Source organism: Quercus suber, unplaced genomic scaffold (assembly GCF_002906115.3).
Source record: "Quercus suber isolate HL8 unplaced genomic scaffold, Cork oak 2.0 scaffold_1006, whole genome shotgun sequence".
In the NCBI taxonomy this organism is placed as follows: domain Eukaryota; kingdom Viridiplantae; phylum Streptophyta; class Magnoliopsida; order Fagales; family Fagaceae; genus Quercus; species Quercus suber.
In genome coordinates, this window is record NW_027070421.1 from 30751 (window position 1) to 52761 (window position 22011).

The 22011-nt window shown below is 34.3% G+C and overlaps 1 protein-coding gene and 1 long non-coding RNA gene across 2 annotated transcripts; one reads left to right on the plus strand and one right to left on the minus strand.

Moving 5' to 3' along the window:
- Positions 1-884: 884 nt before the first annotated feature.
- On the minus strand, positions 885-1609 carry LOC136065534 (uncharacterized). Its single transcript, XR_010627155.1, has 2 exons — positions 1424-1609; positions 885-1341 (listed from the first exon to the last, which is right to left on the minus strand). It is a non-coding gene; the product is annotated as an uncharacterized LOC136065534 (long non-coding RNA).
- A 9851-nt stretch (positions 1610-11460) lies between these two features.
- On the plus strand, positions 11461-21847 carry LOC112020103 (AT-rich interactive domain-containing protein 4). Its single transcript, XM_024052669.2, has 15 exons — positions 11461-12586; positions 12795-12992; positions 13937-13990; positions 14162-14250; positions 14541-14814; positions 14921-14977; positions 16753-16784; positions 17033-17168; positions 17301-17474; positions 18210-18776; positions 19997-20134; positions 20207-20305; positions 20768-20868; positions 20981-21071; positions 21311-21847. The coding sequence occupies exons 1-15, from the start codon at positions 12407-12409 to the stop codon at positions 21404-21406; spliced, it is 2286 nt and encodes a 761-aa protein (XP_023908437.2). The 5' UTR covers positions 11461-12406; the 3' UTR covers positions 21407-21847.
- The last annotated feature ends 164 nt before the right edge of the window (positions 21848-22011 follow it).

The following is a 22011-nucleotide window of genomic DNA, read 5'->3' on the forward strand; positions in this document are numbered from 1 at the left end:
AGTGGTACTGTGACAGAGCTTGGAGTTGATGGATGACCACAGATTCATGGCGAGGTGACTAGCGGCGTGATGGGTTAAGTGCACAACACACACTAACTTAGATTTTTTTTTTTTTTTTTTTTTTGGGAAAAAAATTGTTCTTTGGTGATTTGGAATGTATTAAAAAGGAGAATTTTGGATTTTTTTTTTTCTTTTGGTACTTGAAAGGCCATGATGGGCTACAAAATGGGCTATCCTGGTGGTAATTTTTTTGGGGGTCTATTTTGTATCAATTCAATTTATGGGTTTTTTTTTTTTTTTTTTTTGCACTAATTATTATTTTTGTGATTTTTAGAACTACTTGAAAATTTTGAGGGACCACTTATAAATGCTTAAGGTCCAAATTTTAGATTTTGAGGGACCAAATTCCGAAATTTGAGAGGGGGCTAGTTAGTTATATTTTGTATAAATTCTAATTGTAGCACCCATACTAATGGAAATTGGAAAAGCTAGGGGGGGGCCATGCCCCCACCCCACTAGCGCCGCCTCTGGTGATTTGTATTGAGCATGATGTAACTAAACTAATTATCCACTTAATATTTACTATGACAATGGAATATGTTTATTTAGTATTATTTCTACAAATCTCTTGAGTTGTATTACTATTTGTATATCAATAAAACATTAACATCATGTAATAAACCATGTGTTATAGAGCTAGAGATTTACATCTGATGTAATAAACCATGTGTTATAGAGATAGAGATTTACACCTGATGTAATTAAACCATGTGTTATTAATTTTACATATCTCCATTTTCATCAAAACTCATTTATATCAATCACCAAAATAACATCAAAACACATATATACCAATAACCTAATTAGCAAAACACATATCCATGTTTATACAAATGCATATATAATATCACCAATATAAATAATAAGCCCATTCGGCCAACGTAGGCAGTCATATCCATGTTCATACAAATACATATATACTATCATCATCATAAATAAAAAAACCACTCGGCCAATGTAGGCAGTGATCTTACTAAGTTAGTGTTTACACATTAGTTTTAGCATAATTCTACAGTCATTGTGGTAGGTTCAATTGTCTTCGGTCCAACTTTGCCAAATGAGCCAACAAAGAAAAGTAGCACAAGGAAGAAGACCCATGACATAACTAGTGCAACTTTCCACTTTATCTCTTTCTCTCGAGCCATTCTTTCTCATCTGATTCGCAACCCCCAACTCATTCGATAGCCTATTCAGCTGTTGGATGATCCTTCTAGTAAGTTCACTGCCACGCACGTAAGTTTTTGGATCCATCCACTCAAAGAAGCCACAAGTCGTACCAAACTGAGAAAATAATAATAGCAAAATTTCAGCTTAGAGCTAAAATAATATAGAAAATAATCTCACTATGAAAATCTATTGGTACCTTATATTGGTTACAACCCCAAAATCTCCTCACAAAATTATGTATGGTCCAAGATGTTCTCATTACAGAAGTTTCACAGCTGCAGATATGCCCAATTGCACTCGAGTAAAAACTACTTGAGAAAGACATTGTAAGGATGTTTTAGGCCTCCTTCAAATATTGTTCCAACATATTAAAAATTTAAAATGGCTAAGAACCAACAATAAATTACTCAATGCTTATATATATATATATATATATACTTATTTATTTATTATCCCACAAAAGTCCTAACAAAGAATGAAAAATGTATCATATTTTTTGTTAAATCATTTAAAAGTTAGAACAAGTACACCTGCCAACACTCTGAAATGAAGCATCATAACAAATAAAATTGTATGTTAACATCACTAATCTAGTAGCATGTACATAACCATGGAAGAAGCATTTGACATTACAAAGAGAATACCCTAGGCACTCAAAAATTTGAACTGCAGCAGAGAGATGAGAGACGAGAGCAGCTTGTCTGAGTCGATCTAGCCTAGAGCTGAGAGCTGAGAGCTGAGAGATGTGAGTGCTCTGCTATTCTTGGGTAGAGATGAGAGATGTGAGTGCTCTACTCGGTTTTAACAATTGAGACTTTGTTACCGTTCTGACTGCATAGTAATTGACGTGACCCGTGCAGCTGAAAAAAAAAAACACTTCTTTTTCCTAAAAGAGGGAACATTAGCCAAAACGGAGAAAAGTGCATTTCATACTCAAATTATGAACTCAAAATAGGTTTCCAAACAAACTCAAATATGAAAATTGGTCCTTTTTTTTAATATTTAGATTCTTAAAATGAATACAGAAAAGTGAAAATGAAAAGTGAATACACCATTTTTAGAACCAAGCATCATCTAAGAGATTTTAGTTTTCTCTTATAGTGTTTATTTTGAGGATGGTAGAGTAAAGAGATAACAAACTCTTTTATTTGGTTGAAAAAAAAAAAGATGAAAAATGTAATTTGTATTACACTTATATCCCTATTACATAATAATTTTTTTTTAGATAACATTAATTTTTTTAACAATATATAAAATAGATACACACAATTTATTATATATATTTTTGGATAAACACAAAAATTTAAAAAATTTAAAAAAATACAGTGTCAATAAAAAAATAAACAACACATTGAAAAAGAATAAAAGGATAAGTATGACTAACTCAATTAACCACAACCATATCCAATAAAACCGAGACATATCCTTCAATTAAAAAAAATAATGGAGAACAAAAAAAGAAGTAGAAGCAAAGAACAGACAAAAAATAAGGAAGTAGAATCAATGATAGAAAAAAGAAAGAAGGATAACAAATCAGGTGTTGTAACAGTAAGGGACCTAATGGTCTTTCACATTCTTTCCAAGTTTTCTCTCAAATTTTGAAATATTGTGATTTGGTGGGCCCGGGAGAAAATACATTAGACCACTAATTTTCCCTTCCAACAAAATAAGTCAAAACTAAGTTTTTTCCCTACTTTCTCTCCCATTTTCCGTCCTCTCAGTTTTCACCTTAACCAAAAAGGATCAGCTAATGTGAGAGTTTCAACTCAAGCACCTCTTTCTTAATTAAGTTTTTTTTTTTTTTTTCCTAAATTCCTCTCTCTCTCTCTCTGTGATCGTGAACCTCATTGAACGAGTCTACCATTTTACAAGGATTGATATAGCTTTTAGATTCCAAGATGAACTGTGATTTGGATGTGGATTGACATGCTTCTGTGTTTGATTTGGTTGTGTGGAAATGGAAATGCGAAACTACATAGTAAATCCCTAAAGTTTATTTGCTGAGCACAATTGGTTCCTAAACTTTTAAGTGAGTGCTATTGGTCTCTAAAGTTTTAAAAATGAGTATTATTGATCCTTTTATTAACTTCTGTTAGTTTTGCACAATTGGTTCCTAAACTTTTAAGTGAGTGTTATTGGTCTCTAAAGTTTTAAAAATGAGCATTATTGATCCCTTTGTTAACTTCTATTAGTTTTTTTTGCTTATGTGTCAAATGGAACAATGATGTGTCTTTTTTTAATGACATGGCAACTGTTTTCAGTATAAAAAAATTACTTGCCAACAAACACACCNTTAAACATAATAATTTTTTTTAGATAACATTAATTTTTTTAACAATATATAAAATAGATACACACAATTTATTATATATATTTTTGGATAAACACAAAAATTTAAAAAATTTAAAAAAATACAGTGTCAATAAATAAAAAAATAAACAACACATTGAAAAAGAATAAAAGGATAAGTATGACTAACTCAATTAACCACAACCATATCCAATAAAACCGAGACATATCCTTCAATTAAAAAAAATAATGGAGAACAAAAAAAGAAGTAGAAGCAAAGAACAGACAAAAAATAAGGAAGTAGAATCAATGATAGAAAAAAGAAAGAAGGATAACAAATCAGGTGTTGTAACAGTAAGGGACCTAATGGTCTTTCACATTCTTTCCAAGTTTTCTCTCAAATTTTGAAATATTGTGATTTGGTGGGCCCGGGAGAAAATACATTAGACCACTAATTTTCCCTTCCAACAAAATAAGTCAAAACTAAGTTTTTTCCCTACTTTCTCTCCCATTTTCCGTCCTCTCAGTTTTCACCTTAACCAAAAAGGATCAGCTAATGTGAGAGTTTCAACTCAAGCACCTCTTTCTTAATTAAGTTTTTTTTTTTTTTTTCCTAAATTCCTCTCTCTCTCTCTCTGTGATCGTGAACCTCATTGAACGAGTCTACCATTTTACAAGGATTGATATAGCTTTTAGATTCCAAGATGAACTGTGATTTGGATGTGGATTGACATGCTTCTGTGTTTGATTTGGTTGTGTGGAAATGGAAATGCGAAACTACATAGTAAATCCCTAAAGTTTATTTGCTGAGCACAATTGGTTCCTAAACTTTTAAGTGAGTGCTATTGGTCTCTAAAGTTTTAAAAATGAGTATTATTGATCCTTTTATTAACTTCTGTTAGTTTTGCACAATTGGTTCCTAAACTTTTAAGTGAGTGTTATTGGTCTCTAAAGTTTTAAAAATGAGCATTATTGATCCCTTTGTTAACTTCTATTAGTTTTTTTTGCTTATGTGTCAAATGGAACAATGATGTGTCTTTTTTTAATGACATGGCAACTGTTTTCAGTATTAAAAAATTACTTGCCAACAAACACACCACCCTCAGGTCAGCCATTGTCTCCGACGCACCTCTGGCTCAAGCCAGCACTTAGTCCCCCTCCTCGGCTCACCTCCCCAAGTGCTCCTTCTCGTTGTGGAAACATCCTGCGACCTCATATGGATTATCTCTAGTAAGTCTCATCAAACAAACTCAATAATTTCTTCAAATGGTACCCAGAGTCCAATCTCGAGATAGATGGTGGAAAATCCATTTTTCAATAACCCCAGTTGCAACAAAATAGATGGTGGAAACCAAGAGGTGGGTCTATTAGAGAACACATTTAAGCTCACGAAACCACAAAACAAAGAGGTTGGTCTTGCTTTATTTATTTATTTATTTTGGGCTACCTTGGTCTTACTCTGTTAGTTTTTTTTTTGCTTATGTGTCAAATGGAACAATGATGTGTCTTTTTTTTAATGACATGGAAACTGTTTTCAGTATTAAAAAATTACTTGCCAACAAACATACCACCCTCAGGTCAGTCATTGTCTCTGGCGCACCTCTAGCTCAAGCCAGCACTTAGTCCCCCTCCTCGGCTCACCTCCCCAAGCGCTCCTTCTCGTTGTGGAAACCTCCTGCGACCTCATATGGATTATCTCTAATAAGTCTCATCAAACAAACTCAATAATTTCTTCAAATGGTACCTAGACTCCAATCTCAAGATAGATGGTGGAAAACCCATTTTTCAATAACCCCAATTGCAACAAAATAGATGGTGGAAACCAAGAGGTGGGTCTGTTAGAGAACACATTTAAGCTCACGAAACCACAAAACAAAGAGGTTGGTCTTGCTCTATTTTTTTTTTTTTTTGGGCTACCTTGGTCTTGCTCCTAATTGATGGTGTCTAGTTTAGTATATTGAAAAATAGCAATATTAATAGACGTTATAGAACAAGATTCGAAGGAATAGGAAATGATTGGGTTTTTGGCTTTTATTTTTAGGGCCAAACGAAGAAATGTGTGGTAAGCAAAATTGGGGTTATAGGGATTGGGTCCAGACACTGCCGATGTAGGTGACAAGGAGGACGGGTTGGGGTGGAAACCCAAGGAGGAGGGAGATGAAAGTATTGTCTAGATCTAGCAATGGCACTTGAGACTATGGCGGGCTTGAAGCAGTGGCAGTTTGAGGAGAGAGCTTGGCATGAGGTGAGTGGTGTGTTTGCTGACATGTAATTTTTTAATACTAAAAATAGTTGTCATGTCATTATAAAAAGACACATCATTATTCTGTTAAACACATAGGCAAAAAAATTAACGGAAGTTAACAATGTAAGGTTGAATTTAATCAACCATCTTGTTGGCTTTATTCCGTGCCAAATTTGCTTGTATTTTAGCATTTAGTAACCCTGTATTTAGGTGGGAATCTTGTAAGGGTAGTGAGTGAGAGAGTGTGAAGAAATACTCAAGATTGTGCAAAGAAATAGGGACTCGCGATTGGATCTCGCAGGTGGCTTGCGGCTTGCAAGTCGCTAGAAGTTGCACACGTGCCAAGCATGCCAAAAGCTGAAGAGACGCGCTAGCTGTCGCACTAAGGACAAAAGTCCCAGGCTGACCAGGCCGTTAGCTCGCGGCTTGAACTCGTGACTCAACCAAGTCGCGAGGCCAGGTCACCAACTTGCCCTATTTGGCAAAAACTGACATTTCACATTCCACTCTCACCCTAGTATAAATACCCCTCATTCTCACGAAATGTAGAGAGTTTCCAGAGAGAATTTTAAGGGAGAAACCCTAGAGAAAACAAGATTGCCTCATCCACAATCTTCACCCAAGAGACTCTTCAAATTCCTCTACTCTTTTCCTCACCATTGATACATCCTTGAGAGATTCTTGACCAAATTATTTTCTCACCATACCCACGTCTGTAAGAAGGTTCTTTTGGTGCTAAGGGAAGCAGTTTGGAAGGGACCAATGACTATTAGTTGATGTTATGGTTTATAGTAGAATCTGGTAAGCTAGAAAAGAAAAAGGTTCGGCACAACCTCGTTGGAGCAGGAAGCTTAGAGGGGCTTAGGTACCTGAGTAGATTAGGCTTGGAGGGCCTATTGCTGTTCATGTATCCCAACTACATTTTCTAGTGGATTATTTACCACTTGGAGGGCGGTGGATAGGTTTTACACCGAGGACTTCGGTTTCCTCTTCGATAACACATCGTGTGTTTTCCTTGTGTTTGCATCTCTCTTCTCTTTATCTTTACCATTTAATTATTGCTGTGATTGTGATTATTTATGGTTTAGATTGTTTATCGATTCTGGTATAAGTTTGTTTTCATCTTCCGCACATTTATTGTTTGATATAAAGCTTGAATTGGTAATTTGTTGTTTGGGGGTCTAAACGTTCATAGTGTTTTCAACGCTATTTGAACTTTCAAACAAAGGGATTGATAATGTTTATTTTTAAAACTTTAAGGACCAATAGCACTCACTTAAAACTTTAGAGACCAATTGCACTCAGTAGGTAAACTTTAGGGACTTGCATTGTAGTTTTTGCCAAATGGAAAATACTAGGTTGTAGAAGAAAGAAAGGAGAAACAATATTTAAATGAGATATATATTACAGAAAAAATAATCACCTATTAATTTGAAAAGTGATTAGCTAAAATACAAAAAGTAATTTCTTATTCTACAATTAAGAGAAAATTTTGGATAAACCAATGTGAATGCTCTATGCTCTTATATGCTAGTGATAACCAAAAAAAAAAATATACATATATATACACACACACACATTTCTCTCCATAGCTAACATCAGTTTATTCAAAAAATAAAAAATAAAAGAGATAACATATTTTTTTGTTTATCTAGAGATAATGTCAATTTATTCAAAGCAAAATAAAAGAGGAATAGCTTCAAGGAAACACAATATAATTGTGCAACAACTGCATCAATTATATTGTGATTTCGGACTAGCAAAAGTGCATTCACATGAATGAGAAAATAAAATATTCACAAGAGACAACAATATTTAATGTGGTTTGGCCAACTTCATGCCTACATCCACAAGCAATGCCAACCAAAAATCCACTATCAACGATATGGATTACAAAGACATTAATCAACACTCACAAACCTCACCAACATGAACTCACAAACCCAAGGCCTCAAAACACCCAATAACTTTCTCACAATCACAAACAAACAAACTCTCAACACAAAACTACAAGTAATCTTTCAACCCCAAATAATCTAACAACTACTCTTCAAAGAAATCCAGTCATGTTCTTTTAGGAGTTTTTCCACTCTCTCCATGTGGGAGGAACATTGGGCAAAATCCACCAAACCCTTTGTAACAATGCATATTTATAAGACTTCAATTCTATTTCTTGATGGATATCGAATACTCATTACTTCTTTAATAAGGAATACTTTTCCTTCTATGTCAAAGAGAATCCTTGTCTTCCACACCACAGAAAAACCTTTCCTTCTGTGCCAAAGAAACTTAAACCAAAACTAATTAGGAATTTGAGACAATATTTAACAATACTCCTTTCTCTTTGCAGCTAATGTCAGTTTATTCAAAAAATAAATAAAACAGAAAACATCTTTTTGTTTATCTAGAGATAATGTCGATTTATTCAAAGCAAAGTAAAAGAGGAATGGCTTCAAGGAAACACAGTAAAGACTATGAATGAGCAAGTGTATATTCTTCCAAAAATATCCCCAATTTATTTTATTAATAAATATCAATAAAACAATCCTTTTAAAATTTAATATAAAAATTAAAATTTGAGAGAGAGAGAGAGAGAGAGAGAGAAAGGTGTTTGTTTAAAGGAAAAACTAAGGAAATGTATGAAAAAACTTGAACAATAAAAATTTCATAACAAACTACAACACCAAATAGTTAGAACAAATTAAACAAGTTTTTCTTTCAAACTTTCTCACCAACCACCCAAACACAGTTCAAAGCCATACAAAATAAAATTGTCTTTCAATTTCTCACAATTTCCATCCAACCAAATGAATACAACCCATTCAAAACCTTTTTTTTTTTTTTTTGGTAATAAATTTTAACTTATGTTGAAGTTTGTGAGCCCTAACCCAACCTCAAGCAAATGCCTCCTTTGTTCTCTAATTTGGCCACCACATGAATGGCAAGCCATGAACCACCGAAAGGCCAATTGTGGTGGTCAAGAGTCTCATTACTACCCGATCAGTTTATGTTAATGACAAATATGATTTGGTTTTTGATTTGCAGAGCGTGAGTTTGGAAGTGTGGTTGTTTGGTTGGGTTTTGGCTGGTTGGTGATGGCATGGGTATATGGGTTGTGGGTGAAGCCAATTTTTGTAGGGAAAGGATCCCCTCTTATTGAATCCTCAAATTCCCTCTTATTTTTAGCCTGTTGTGAAATACGTGACATTTATTTGATTTTTAAATGCTACATATCTGACATCTAAATAAATATTTGAGGATTCAATGAGAAGATCTTATCCCTGTATGAGGTCTTGGACATGTACAATTGATTTGGGGAGTAATTTATTATGTGACAAAGTAGTAATGAGAGGAGGTGCACATTGTAGATAAAGAGAGGAAGTGGAGAAGATGGATTTTTTTACATTTCTAGACCCTTTTTTTCTTTATAAATTAAATTAAATTATTTATTTTTAAAAAAATTATATAATTAAATTTGAAAATAAATATTTTATTATAAAATGAGTCAAGTGTAGTGCGCATGATCATTTTTTTTTTTGTCAATTATAAGCAACATAAATTTAAAAGGGATCAATTTTGAATTTTTCAAATAGTTTAAAAATGATTTTATTTTTTTACTTTTTTTTATACATAGGTTTTTTTTTTTTTGAGAAAGTTTTTATACATAGGTTAAAAAAGGAATAATGACACTTAATTAAGAGTATGTTGTGGGGGGGGGGGGTGTTTGCAATTGAACTAAATTCAAGGGGTCTTTTTCATTTTGGCTAGCAAAAGGAATAGGTTAATATGGCCCTAATGTCTTCTATAATACCCAAAAAATAGAATGCCAATGAGTATAGTGAGACACCAATAGAGTATAACACAAAAATAGCACCACTTTTGTGAATAATCTAAGATTAGCCTTATTCTTGCACCATTTATACATGCAAATAAAGCAATTCAAGTTTCTACATATAGAAGATCACCATGATCAATTGATACTGTACCGAAGGCCATTTTGAGTTTATTAGAGGAATGAAATATTTCTATACCGGTGTATCGTCTTGATGTTACCATTGTTTATATATAATATATATATATTATATTTATATAACCCAAATATTAGCACAAGTACATTAACCCAATATATTAGCTTAAATAATATATTTATTTTATAGTATATGTTCTTTTAAGTCTATATTTGTTCTTATTACTATTTCTTAATATTGTACTAGTCAAAACACTTAAAAAGACCTCAACACAACCAGTATGGTTCAATATTTTTTCCAATACGTTTCAAAAGAGTACTAGTACTAGTTTAATGACTTGTATAGTACATACCCAATGTGTCTTTTACAAGATCTAGATGACTCTCACGCCATTGTGTGTGCTTTAAAGGTTTTAATGGTGTTTCTTTCTATCTCCATAGGGTCAATACAACTTGGCTCATGGATTTGCTCATTTCATCAAGAGGAATGTTGAGAGCTTGGTTGTCATTGAACAACATCCTTACCCATTAAGAGGCTTATATAGGAACTATGTTATGATAGGTCAGCCTAAGAGAGACCAAACTACTTGAGCTACAAATCTTGAATTTATTATCTCTTTTTTTTTTTTTTTTTTTTTTTTTTTTTTTGTTGGTAAACATGAATTTATTATCTCTCGACTTGGAAGAATATTCAAACTGACCTTCTCCATACGAAGAGTTTTGATCGATCTAAAAAATAAAAAGTTTAGTCGATCTTGAAATTAGTCTTTCTACCGTTTGTTCTATTATGGCCTCAACAAATCACTATCTAATGTGAAACGCTGAACTTGGTCCCCTCTAAAAGCTAATTTAGATGAGATTATTATTATTATTATTATTATCATCATTATTTTGTAACCTATTAATAGGAGAATTTACCATAAGGTGATAGATTTCTAAATTCTATCCCTCCCTATCATTTGGGATTTGGCACATACACTTCTTATTATCTTAAAAGGAAGTGTTGTTGATTATATGGACCATATTAGATCTAAATTCTAGTCTCTATATTTTGAAAATGATTGTATATAATTTCTACCCCTTCACTTTAAACAATCGAGTGATTTTCACAATATTGCTTTACCGTTGTGTTTGGTTTGACAGAAAATGTTGGCCAACCGAAAATTGCTTTCTCGTTGATTATAAAAGAAATGCACTTATTAAGAAAATTAGTTTACGCTTTTATTTTCCATAAACCATTTTCCAACTCACCCAAAATTTATCAACAGAACCTCCACCCTCTATCCATGGAACCAAACACAATTACATATCCAAAGTAAGGAGTAACATTGTAAGAACTAGGTAGAATTATGAGATATAGAACCATTGCAAGAACTTCAACCGGAACATGGTTTGAACTTCCCAAGGAGCAATGACTCGTCGGTTTATGGACCTGCAAAGGGGAACAAGCTTATTAATTTGGTTGGTCTAATAAGTAAGATTAGCCAAAGGCACTCCAAAAATTAAGTTAGCAAAAGAATTATGTGATGAAACCTTACAAATTAACCATAAACAAAAGTGCATAACTTTCCATTTCTTGCTCAAAATGCCGTTTAAGAGAAGGAATATTTATTTATTTTTAGTTCACTCTAGTTAACACGCGCTCAAAGTGGTTGGTCTGATTTCCTTAATTACCCAGTTCAGGTAAGCGGGGCCCACACAGTAACTGGGTTAAAAAAACACAACCTCTATCTATCAATGCTCATCATCGGTGATCACCAGACACCAACAACAGCCGAGTCGAAAATAACAAGATAGATCGAACGAGAAAGCAATGTTTTGGATAACAACCAGAGAAAATCGAGTCATGGGATTTTGTCCCAAATCCACATCATTCACTCACTCACACCCAAACCCAACAACAAAAAAAAGAAAAAAAACAAAGGCAACAGTACTCATTTCATTTGATGTTGTTGTTGTTGTTGTTGTTATTGTAATAACATCCGCATGTGTTGGGATTTGGATGTTTTTAGAGTTTGTGGAATCAAACAAGAAATGGGATTTGTTCCTTTTTTACTATATTCATTCATTATTTCCTTAATTTATAAGTCAGATTCTATCTGTTTATTTTTTGGTTGGGTTATCACTTTACTAGTTCGTCAAAAAAGATGGATCAAATAATTCAAACAACTCTCATTCCCAATACATACGCTAATAATAATTACTATAATAATATGTCCTCATTGTAACTGTAGTTAAAAACTGACACTTTTTTTTTCTTTAATTAATTGCGCGACTTAGTTTTTTTATGTACATGATTTTTCAATTTTTTTTAAAAGCAGTGAGTGAGAGAGCGAATTGGATTTTTATTAGAGAGAGAGAGAGAGAGAGACATACCCTTTGCGGTTTCGTTGAGATTTCTTTATTATTCTTCTTATCATTATTATTATTATTATTAGTCCTAACCTTAGGGTTCCTTTACTTTATACTTTACTTTTTTTCTTCATTCGATTTTTGTGTTAGGTCTCTGATCTCTCTCTCTCTCTCTCTCTAATCTCAATTCTTTGAAAGTTCTGATTCAATGATTTTTTGTTTATTTTTTTGGATGTAATGATTAAATTGTGAGAAACAAGGTGGTGGGTTGGGCATTTTTTTTTTTGAATTTTTGTTGTGGTTTGGGCAATTGGGTATGCACATACATGATGTTTCATGCGGCACAAGGGCAAGGGCTTTCAAAAAATCAGTGTAGTTTGCTAGCAGTTGTGTGTGGAAAAGTCTCTGTTTCTGATAAGAAGCAAAAGCTGAAACAAGTGGTTTCAGTTTCAGATAATAAACCCAGATACCCTTTTCCGGACCTTGCTTATTCTGGTCGTCTCCAGGTATGTAATTTCATCCATTCTTCTAAATTTCCTGTTTCTGATAATGGGTATTCTTTATTTTTTTTTTAAAGAAGCATTGTGTGTGTGTGTGTGTGTGTTTTTGACTAGTTTGTTGAGGATTCATATGCCAAAATTGTTGAACTAAGGCTTAGTTACATAGTAAATAATATAATATAATGTTTGCAACTGAAGAATGAATGCAATGCAGGTTCAAGTTCTGAGCAATCCTAGTACTGATGAGTTCAGGAGAGTTGTTGAATCAACGGAGCCCAATTTTGTTTATCTGCAAGGTGAGCAGCAACCAGGTGCATTTAGTGAAGAAATTGGGTCTCTTGTATGGGGAGACGTTGATTTGTCCACCCCAGAAGCCTTGTGCAGACTATTTGGTTCCACATTGCCCACCATTGTGAGTTTCTACTTCTTTATCATTCATTCTATGATTGTATTTGTCAGTTCTAATCTAATCTGCTATACTTTCTAACTTCAACTTCTTTATCATTAGTTTTATGGATTGTATTCATCAGCTCTAACCTAATCTACTATACTTTTAAACTTCAACTTGAGTTCGGTGGATTATGTTTGAACTCGTGTAGCTTATCAAGACATTGTATTGGGGCCATGTAGATCAGATTAGAAATTGATTGTTAGTTTATGAATTTGACAAGTTTCTGATACCACTTGCTATAATTAGTTTGTGAGGGAGTCAATGAGATAGAATATGAAGGCATGGCAAACGGGCAGAGTTGGGTCAGATCAGGGGTGCCCTCTTTGCGGCAAGGAAAACCAGTGTGGGAGGGGTCAGGGCTGGGGCTGGTTATAGGTATTTTGCCATCCCTAATGAAGTAGTTTCAACATTAATGATGTGGAGATGAAACAAAAAAAAGTAGAGACAGGAGAGAGAGAGAGAGAGAGAGAGAGAGAGAGAGAGATTACAAGTGTTTTTGGGGATGATAATAGAATATGTAAAAAAAAAATTATAAATAGGATAGGCATAAAAGTATTAGATTATATATATGTAAATAATTTAAATATATATTAAATAAAAACATATATATACACATTCAGGGTGAGGCTGGATGGGGAGAGCAAGACCTATTCCTGTTTCGTCACCTTTTCAGGGCAAGGAAAATCCTTGTGGTTTGCCATCCCTCTTGTGATGGTTCAAATTAAGATCCATAAATTCTAAGTCGCATTTTTGTATCCAATCATCTTATTTGCTACCACAAGATTGATTGTAGTTTTTTTTCCCTAACCAATTAAGTCTAATAATTTCTTTGTGTGTGTGATGCAATTTTTTTGTGTTTATTTGACACAATTATTTATAGTACCCCCTCTCAAATGATTGTGCAGGTTTATTTAGAAATACCCAATGGTCAAAAATTAGCAGAGGCACTTCATTCTAAGGTTTGTAGGCAATTCAATTGTCGTACTACTACTACTACTGATATTGTCAACTTGGGGGAAAGAGAGATGGTCTGTTGGGATTTGAAAGTTGGAACCTCTACCATACGCACTTTTAATGCCATTTCAATTAAGGTTTTTTTTTTTTTAAATTTCAGTGTTTTTCTTTTGCAGGGAGTTCCTTACATCATATACTGGAAAAATGCATTTTCATGTTATGCAGCATGCCATTTTCGCCACTCACTTTTGTCAGTGGTACAAAGGTATAATCATCTACGATTCTATGTTTTCATTGAAGATAAACACAATATGGCTTATGTATCCTTAGTGCGATATAAGTATAATGAATGAGTAAATCAGCAATGAGGTAAGGATAGTACTTGGATTCAAAGGATTTTTCAATTGTTTGTGTGTTTTGGTCTATGGACTGAATTTAGTTGATCTTGACCAGTGAATCCATAATTAGGTTTATCCATCTCCTGGAAAATGTCTAAAATTTTTCCTGGTATGCCAATATGACCTGTGTAATCTTAGGCTCTATTTTGCATTGCAGTTCATGCAGTCATACATGGGATGCATTCCAGCTTGCTCTTGCATCTTTTAGGCTGTATTGTGTACGAAACAGCAATGTGTTACCTTCTAATAGCCAGAAGACTAATGGTAAGCCAGGACCTTGCTTGCTTGGGGACCCTCCCATGATTGATGTTGCTCCAGCGGAGGTAGATGTGCAGGAGGAAGAAAGCTCTTCTGGGACTCTTTCTGCTATCAAGATATATGATGATGATGTGACCATGCGGTTTCTTGTTTGTGGAGTTCCATGCACACTGGTAAGCGTGGTTTCATAGTTTCCACTTACATGTTTTACTTGTCACTTGGCTCAAATGCATTCTGAATATATCCTTGGGTATGTGTTTACAAATGGTTTTCCTCCAGGATGCATGCTTATTAGGATCTTTGGAGGATGGACTTAATGCTCTCTTAAGCATAGAAGTAAGTATCCCGCACCAATATTTTATTTTTTTCCAAAGTCCTATATCTTGCATCTTCACTTTTTCAGACTTCATGTTATTATGGCTTTGCATTAGGCTGGTTAGACCCTCACTCCCCAGACACCCCCACACCCCCCCCTCCCCCCCAAAAAAAAAAAAAACCAACAGAAACCCAACCAGATTGCAAGAAAGAAGAACACAGAAGACCTATAGAAGTAAAATGATCTTGACACCAAAAGATTCTTGCCTTTTAATAGCCAGTCATCAATTGGAAGCGGGCAAGATGGTGATGAATTGTGATTGGTCTAAACCTTCGACCAGCGACTTATTGTGACCCGCCCAAAATGCCCATACAGACTAAGACCTTATTCATACAGCGAAGAAAGGCCGAGCGGAAGGGGCAGTTAGCTGGCTGCTTCTTGGCCACGTCCCCCTGCTTATATATACGAGATACTTGATCTAAATTATCAAATAGGAAATTGCATACCATTAACCGATATACGTATAGGAACATGGGTACATGATATTGAATGTCATCCAGGTCTCACGAGCTGGGCAAAATTAATCATCCCCAAAAATTTTACGCGAAACTACACTATTGATCCCTCAAGTTTGCCTAATAAGCACTATTGGTCCCTCAAGTTTAAAAAATGAGCGCAATTGGTCATTCTATTAACCGCAGTTAATTTAAGTGCCTATTTGGCTAACAGATGAATGATATGGCAAATTTTGACTGATGTGGCATCAAATTTAATATAAAAAAAATTCAAATTCAAATCTGACTCAAAAAAACCCATCAATCCATTAGAAGCCAACCCATTTCAAACTAATCCATTAGCAAACAAATTTTCCAGATCAAACTCAAAATTGCTAACGCTCCTTGCTTTTTTGTTGAAATTCTCTTGTTTATATGGGTGGACTGAAATTTTCAAATGTGGTTTTGTTAAAATTGCTAACCCTAATCATTGCTTTGTTTGAATTGGCTGAAATAATTTCCTAATCGTGGATCGAATGGTTTGAATGGGGAACGAAAATGGGACCAAATGTAGAAGACCCCGGATAAAAAAAATCTTAAAAGTTGTGCATCATTCCCTTAATATCTTGATTTTAGGGCTGGCATTTTTTAGTTTGATTTGGGAATACTCATTTGTTAACAGGTCAATTTGAAATGGGTTGGTTTTTTTTTGAGTTAAATTTGGGTTTTTTTTTTTAATATTAAATTTGATGCCACATCATTCCTCCGTTAGCCACGTAGGCGCTTAAACTATCTGCGGTTAATAGAAGGACCAATCGTGCTCATTTTTTAAACTTTAGGGACTATTAGTGCTTATTAGGAAAACTTGAGGGACCAATAGTGTAGTTTTACCAAAATTTCATGTTTAATTCATCAGGTGCTCCTATCATATGTAGTTGGTAATCTCCAAATACCATACAAAGTTAAATTAGTACAGTTATAACAAGTCATTACCAATATACAATTTGATTCTTATATATGTGTCTTTAATATTATAGTATATGTTGGTTTGATGTCAATGCCATTGTTCAGTTTGCATTTGCCAAGTAGCCTATCATCATATGTATTTCTAGGATTATATATTATTATACCATTTCTATTTATAAAATAAATAAATATATATATATATATATGTATTATAGCATTTCTTTTTTCCAACTGTACCTTCTTTAACGTTGCTAGATGCATATGTCTTTATTTTCTCTTAAATTTTCCTTTTCTTGTTTCCTTTCAAATCTCACCTTTTGCCCCTTATTTTTCAGATCCGTGGGAGTAAACTTCATAATCGGGCAAGGTATTAAATAAAGTAGACCGGTTACGCAGCTTGAACCCCTTGTTCTACAGTATTATAACATACATCTGTTTGGTTGAGAGAGATGTTTTTAGTGACTAACAATCTCAACCCACATACTGCATTTTATTCAGTGCTATGAAATTGGTTTTTCACTTTTTATGTTATATCTTATTAGTTAATTAATTAGTTTCTTACTTGCATCAAATTTTATTGAGCATTTTCAGATACTGATGGATTATTATTTGCAGTGCTCCACCTCCTCCTTTACAAGCAGGGACATTTTCTCGTGGTGTTGTGACTATGCGGTGTGATTTATCAACCTGCAGTTCTGCCCACATATCACTTTTAGTGTCTGGTAGTGCACAAACTTGTTTTAATGATCAGGCAAGGAGAATTTCTTTTGACAAAAGTTGGGTCGTGTTTATATGTTTCCATTTGTGGGCTCTTCAAGTTCACAAGTACACATGAATTTATTATGTAACTTTTTTTATTATTATTATTATTGGATCTTCTCAGATTTTGGAGAATCATATAAAGAATGAGCTCATTGAGAAAAGTCAGCTAGTCCATGCACTGCCCAGCTCTGAGGAAACTAAACTTCCTCTGTCTGAGCCACGAAAGTCCACCTCAATAGCCTGTGGAGCAAGTGTTTTTGAAGTCTGCATGAAGGTTCCCACATGGGCTTCACAGGTTACGTTTCTGCTAAGCTTTTGATTTTAACATAGTTATTTCATGTTGATTTTAACATAGTTAATTTCTTTGTTTTTTCCTTTTTGATAAGTAAAAGATTTCATTCAATAAAAAAGAATACATACATCGGATGATTATAATACATTAGCATAGTTAGTTTCCTTAGTGAGGGTATGCTCCTGGCCATGGTAAAATATATTCTCGTTAATTGTTAGCCAAGATATTGGTGTCTATTGATTTTTATTTTATTAATGTAGATTGCAAAATCTTGAGTGTTTTTTGGTTTCATAGCTATTTTTATGGGTTTGTTTAAGTGGCACAGTGAAGATGCCACCTAGGCTGCTCTAGCCTTATTACATAGTAAAAGGTACTGGGTTCAAATCAATCTTCATGCTGGCTCACTATCATTCCAGAAAAATAAAAAAAGAAGATAAGCCTAAAGTGGTGCATGTGATAGTTAAATGAAAGTGTTCCCTTCATGATGTTTGAGAAAATAGTATTTGTTTGCCTTATATTTTCTGCATTTGTGGCTTAATCAAGCATTTATCTCTTGCTAATATCTACATAAGCCCCAAAATGTAAGAATTTGATTATATAATCTGTGGTTAAATGAAAAAGGATGTGGACTTGATAACTAAGGAGTTTTACATTCGATATACTTGATTTAAGCACATGCCATGATGTGAGTTAATTCTTTTTACTGATATGACATTTTTCTTGGAATGCTTTCTGCAGGTTTTGAGGCAGCTGGCACCAGATGTTTCCTACCGCAGCTTAGTTATGTTGGGCATTGCCAGCATTGAAGGCTTGTCAGTGGCTTCATTTCAAAATGATGATGCTGAACGCCTTCTTTTCTTTTGTACGAAGCAGGGAAAAGTAATCCATCCAAAGAATTCTATTTTTGCTGTGTCTCCCAGCTGGTTGATGCCTCCTCCACCTAGTCAAAAGAGATCTAAACCATGCCAAGAAACAAAACCTGTCACCTTTACTAGCCTGGAAAGGAAAAATGGAGATAAACGTAATGGTAGACAAAAAATGAATATTGCTGCAATGAGGCCAATCCCACAAAGTCATCGTCAGAAGATGCTTCCTTTTTCTGGAATTTCTGAGCCTGAGAGATTAGATGGAGACCGAGGAAAAAAAAACTTTCCAGTTGCCCCGGCAAAGCATAGTATGCCTGGCCCTACTGTTGTCACACACCGGAAATCAAGCTCTTTTCAGGCCCAGCAGATAATTTCTCTAAATCCTCTTCCCTTGAAAAAACATGGCTGTGGCAGATCTCCAATTCAAGTATGCTTGGAGGTTAGTCATTTGGTCTCCAGTTCCAAGAGTGTGGTTAGGCATTGCTTTCCATGTCACTATTGAAGTGGTTTAATATTTCATTTTCTTGGGTTAGAGAACCATTTTCTTTTAAAGTCACACACACATGTCAAGTTATTAAATGTTCTTAAGTTTTATATAAAATTTACTCATTGATCAAAACATTGTGTCATAAAACTTCTTTTACTCAGCAATATATTCCTGTCCTGGAATAAAAAGTCATTTCCTGATCTTTAATGTGTATCCAATGCTTATGTACAAGCGTTCAAGAAGTATCAGGTTTTTAAGTACTTGTGATAGTCATATTACTTATAAAAATATTATTAAAATTTGATTTTTCCCTTAAAATTTTCTATACATTTATGAGGTATATTATATACCCCATATCAGTAAGGATTCCTTGTAGAACTTATGAAGTATCTGTAGAAGTATCTGTGCTGCATAGGTTTAGTCTTTACAACAATAACAACAAAACTTTAGTTTCAAAATGTTGGGGTCAACTATGGATTCTCAACAGGCTAATCAGGGTTGGCCAAATGTATTAACCCGGATGCCAATGTTGCCTGTTGCTTACTGCTCACTATTTGTTACATCCTGGATTCAATCTAGTGCTTAGTTAGTAGGGGATGCTCCAACTTGTGTATGTAAAGGTTCCATTCGTAATAAAATGACTAAATTTTAGCTGAACGTCAACCTATCGCAACACATTACCTTTTTCCAGGCTATCTCAACTTTTAATATAAGTTGCATTCTTGTGAATTTATGTTTGGACATAGACAAAGAGTGTGTGTTATCTCTATTGTGACTTGTAAAACTAATTGGCAAACATGTCTGAGTTCTTGGGACTGCCATAATAGTATCAGTAATTAAAAATATAACACGCATGCTATATGGCCAGATTGTGCTCATAATTGCAAAAACAAAGCCATATGATTCTTAGCTGATGATTTAATCAATAGTTTCACTGTCAGTTCCTTGTGTAATTCCAATCAGCTTCGGTTTTATATTTTTGCACAATGTTTTTTGGAGCCAAAACCTACTAGTTTGAATAGATTTTGGCAGTAAGATCTTGTAAGTGAATTAGCTATTTGTGCAAATGAATGTTCTACCTTGAATCAAAATGTTGGATCTCTCGATATACTTGATGCAATTTATGTGCAAGGAGTTGTAATACTTATATGTCAACTTTCTTATCCTGGCAGGAGGAATTTTTGAGGGATGTAATGCAGTTTCTGACCCTTCGTGGACATACTCGTCTCATTCCTCAAGGTGGGTTAGCTGAGTTCCCTGATGCTGTTCTCAATGCTAAGCGTCTTGACCTTTTCAACTTGTATAGAGAAGTAAGTTCTTTACCTTATTAAAGGTTATTGAAAATATGCCAAGAATTAGCTTTTAAAAAGTTGGTCCCTCAGGTGGTTTCACGAGGAGGCTTTCATGTTGGGAATGGCATCAATTGGAAAGGACAAGTTTTCTCAAAGATGCGTAATCACACATTGACCAATAGAATGACTGTATGGTTTTTCAACTTTCATTGTTTTCCTCTTTTATTCTTGAGATGCTTTATGTTGCATGATATGCAATTGAAGGTTAGACCTTAATTGCAAAATTAATATTATGTCACATTGCGTAGTAAATGCCTTTTGTGATTGCAAGCTTATCTAATTGGGAACATTTGAAGTATCTGGGAGATGGTGTTTTCTAATGATTTTTTACTATTTTTTTTCAAAATATTGTTGACACAAATTTATTTTCAATATTTTCTGTTGAGCTTTATGACTTAACTTGAGGGGGCTAGATAGGCTGAAAGTAACTCTGGCAGTTTAAAAAAAAATAAAAAAATTTGCGATATTCTCTTGGGATCGGTTTCATATGATGTTATTGTTTCCTACTTCAAATTTCATTAGCCTGTTGTAAATTACAAGGATTTTGGAAAACTTTTGGAGGACTCAAGTTGTATTTCTGCTGATAATTAGGGTGTGGGGAATACACTAAAAAGGCATTACGAAACTTATCTTCTAGAATATGAATTGGCTCATGATGATGTAGATGGAGAATGCTGCTTGTTGTGTCACAGGTCTCTCTCTCTCTCTCTCTCTCTCTCTCTCTCTCTGTGTTGCTGTTTACTGTATGCATGCACACAAAACTGAATGCCTTACTAAACAATTTGAGTCTGCATGATATAACAGTAGTGCAGCCGGTGATTGGGTGAATTGCGGAATATGTGGCGAGTGGGCTCACTTTGGCTGTGATAGGCGGCAGGGGCTTGGTGCTTTTAAGGTATGATTGCCTCATTTGATTTCTTATACAAAATTTGGGTGAATGCTGTGGTAATTTACATGAACCCTTAGTAAGATTTCTTTTAATTTAATGGTGCCATGAAGTGCAAATTTACCTTAGCTTTTGGTTTCCTTCCATTTGGCTTTCCCTATTTGATCCATCTGCATGAAGATACAGACAGCATGAGTAGATTCAAAAATGTATATTTGATGTCTTGATGTCTTTATGATGATTGGCAGGACTACGCTAAAACGGATGGGCTGGAGTACATTTGTCCGCACTGCAGCATCACAAATTTCAAGAAAAAATCTCAGAAAATAACTAATGGATATTAATAGATGCCGGGAAGACATCTCAGGAAATTGCTAGTGAATATTGATGAGCCTTAGCCCACAACCTGCATGCCCTCCCCATGCTCTTTTTGCTCTAGAAAATCCCCCTAACCCTCTCCCAAATATAATCTGAGGGAAGGTGGGTGTAGGAATGTAATTATCATTTTATATTCCCATTGTTTTTAATTATAGATAGATTATGCTCAACACAAGCCCCTTAAATTTTCCCATTGTTCCTCTGTACCCTGCAGAAGGAGTCTCAAAATAGAATTGTAGATGTCAGTTTATGCAAATTAATTCAATAACATAGTTTTGTAGCTGTATGATATTGAAACAGTCGAATAATTTCCTGTGTTAAGGTGTACTCCCTATTGTTACAAATCATTTTTCCCCATTGGGCTAGGTACGCTGTCTATATATAATACAGCCCGCTATTTAGTCTTAGCAACGACAGTTCTATCACATTTTAGATTTCATTTTCATGTGACTTAGAACTTTGCTAAATTTGTGTAACTTGATCGTGATAACAATTTGATATGTATCCGATATGACATCAAGAGACTTGATAAGTTATCATAACTTTCACATGTATTCTCCTTATTTATTTC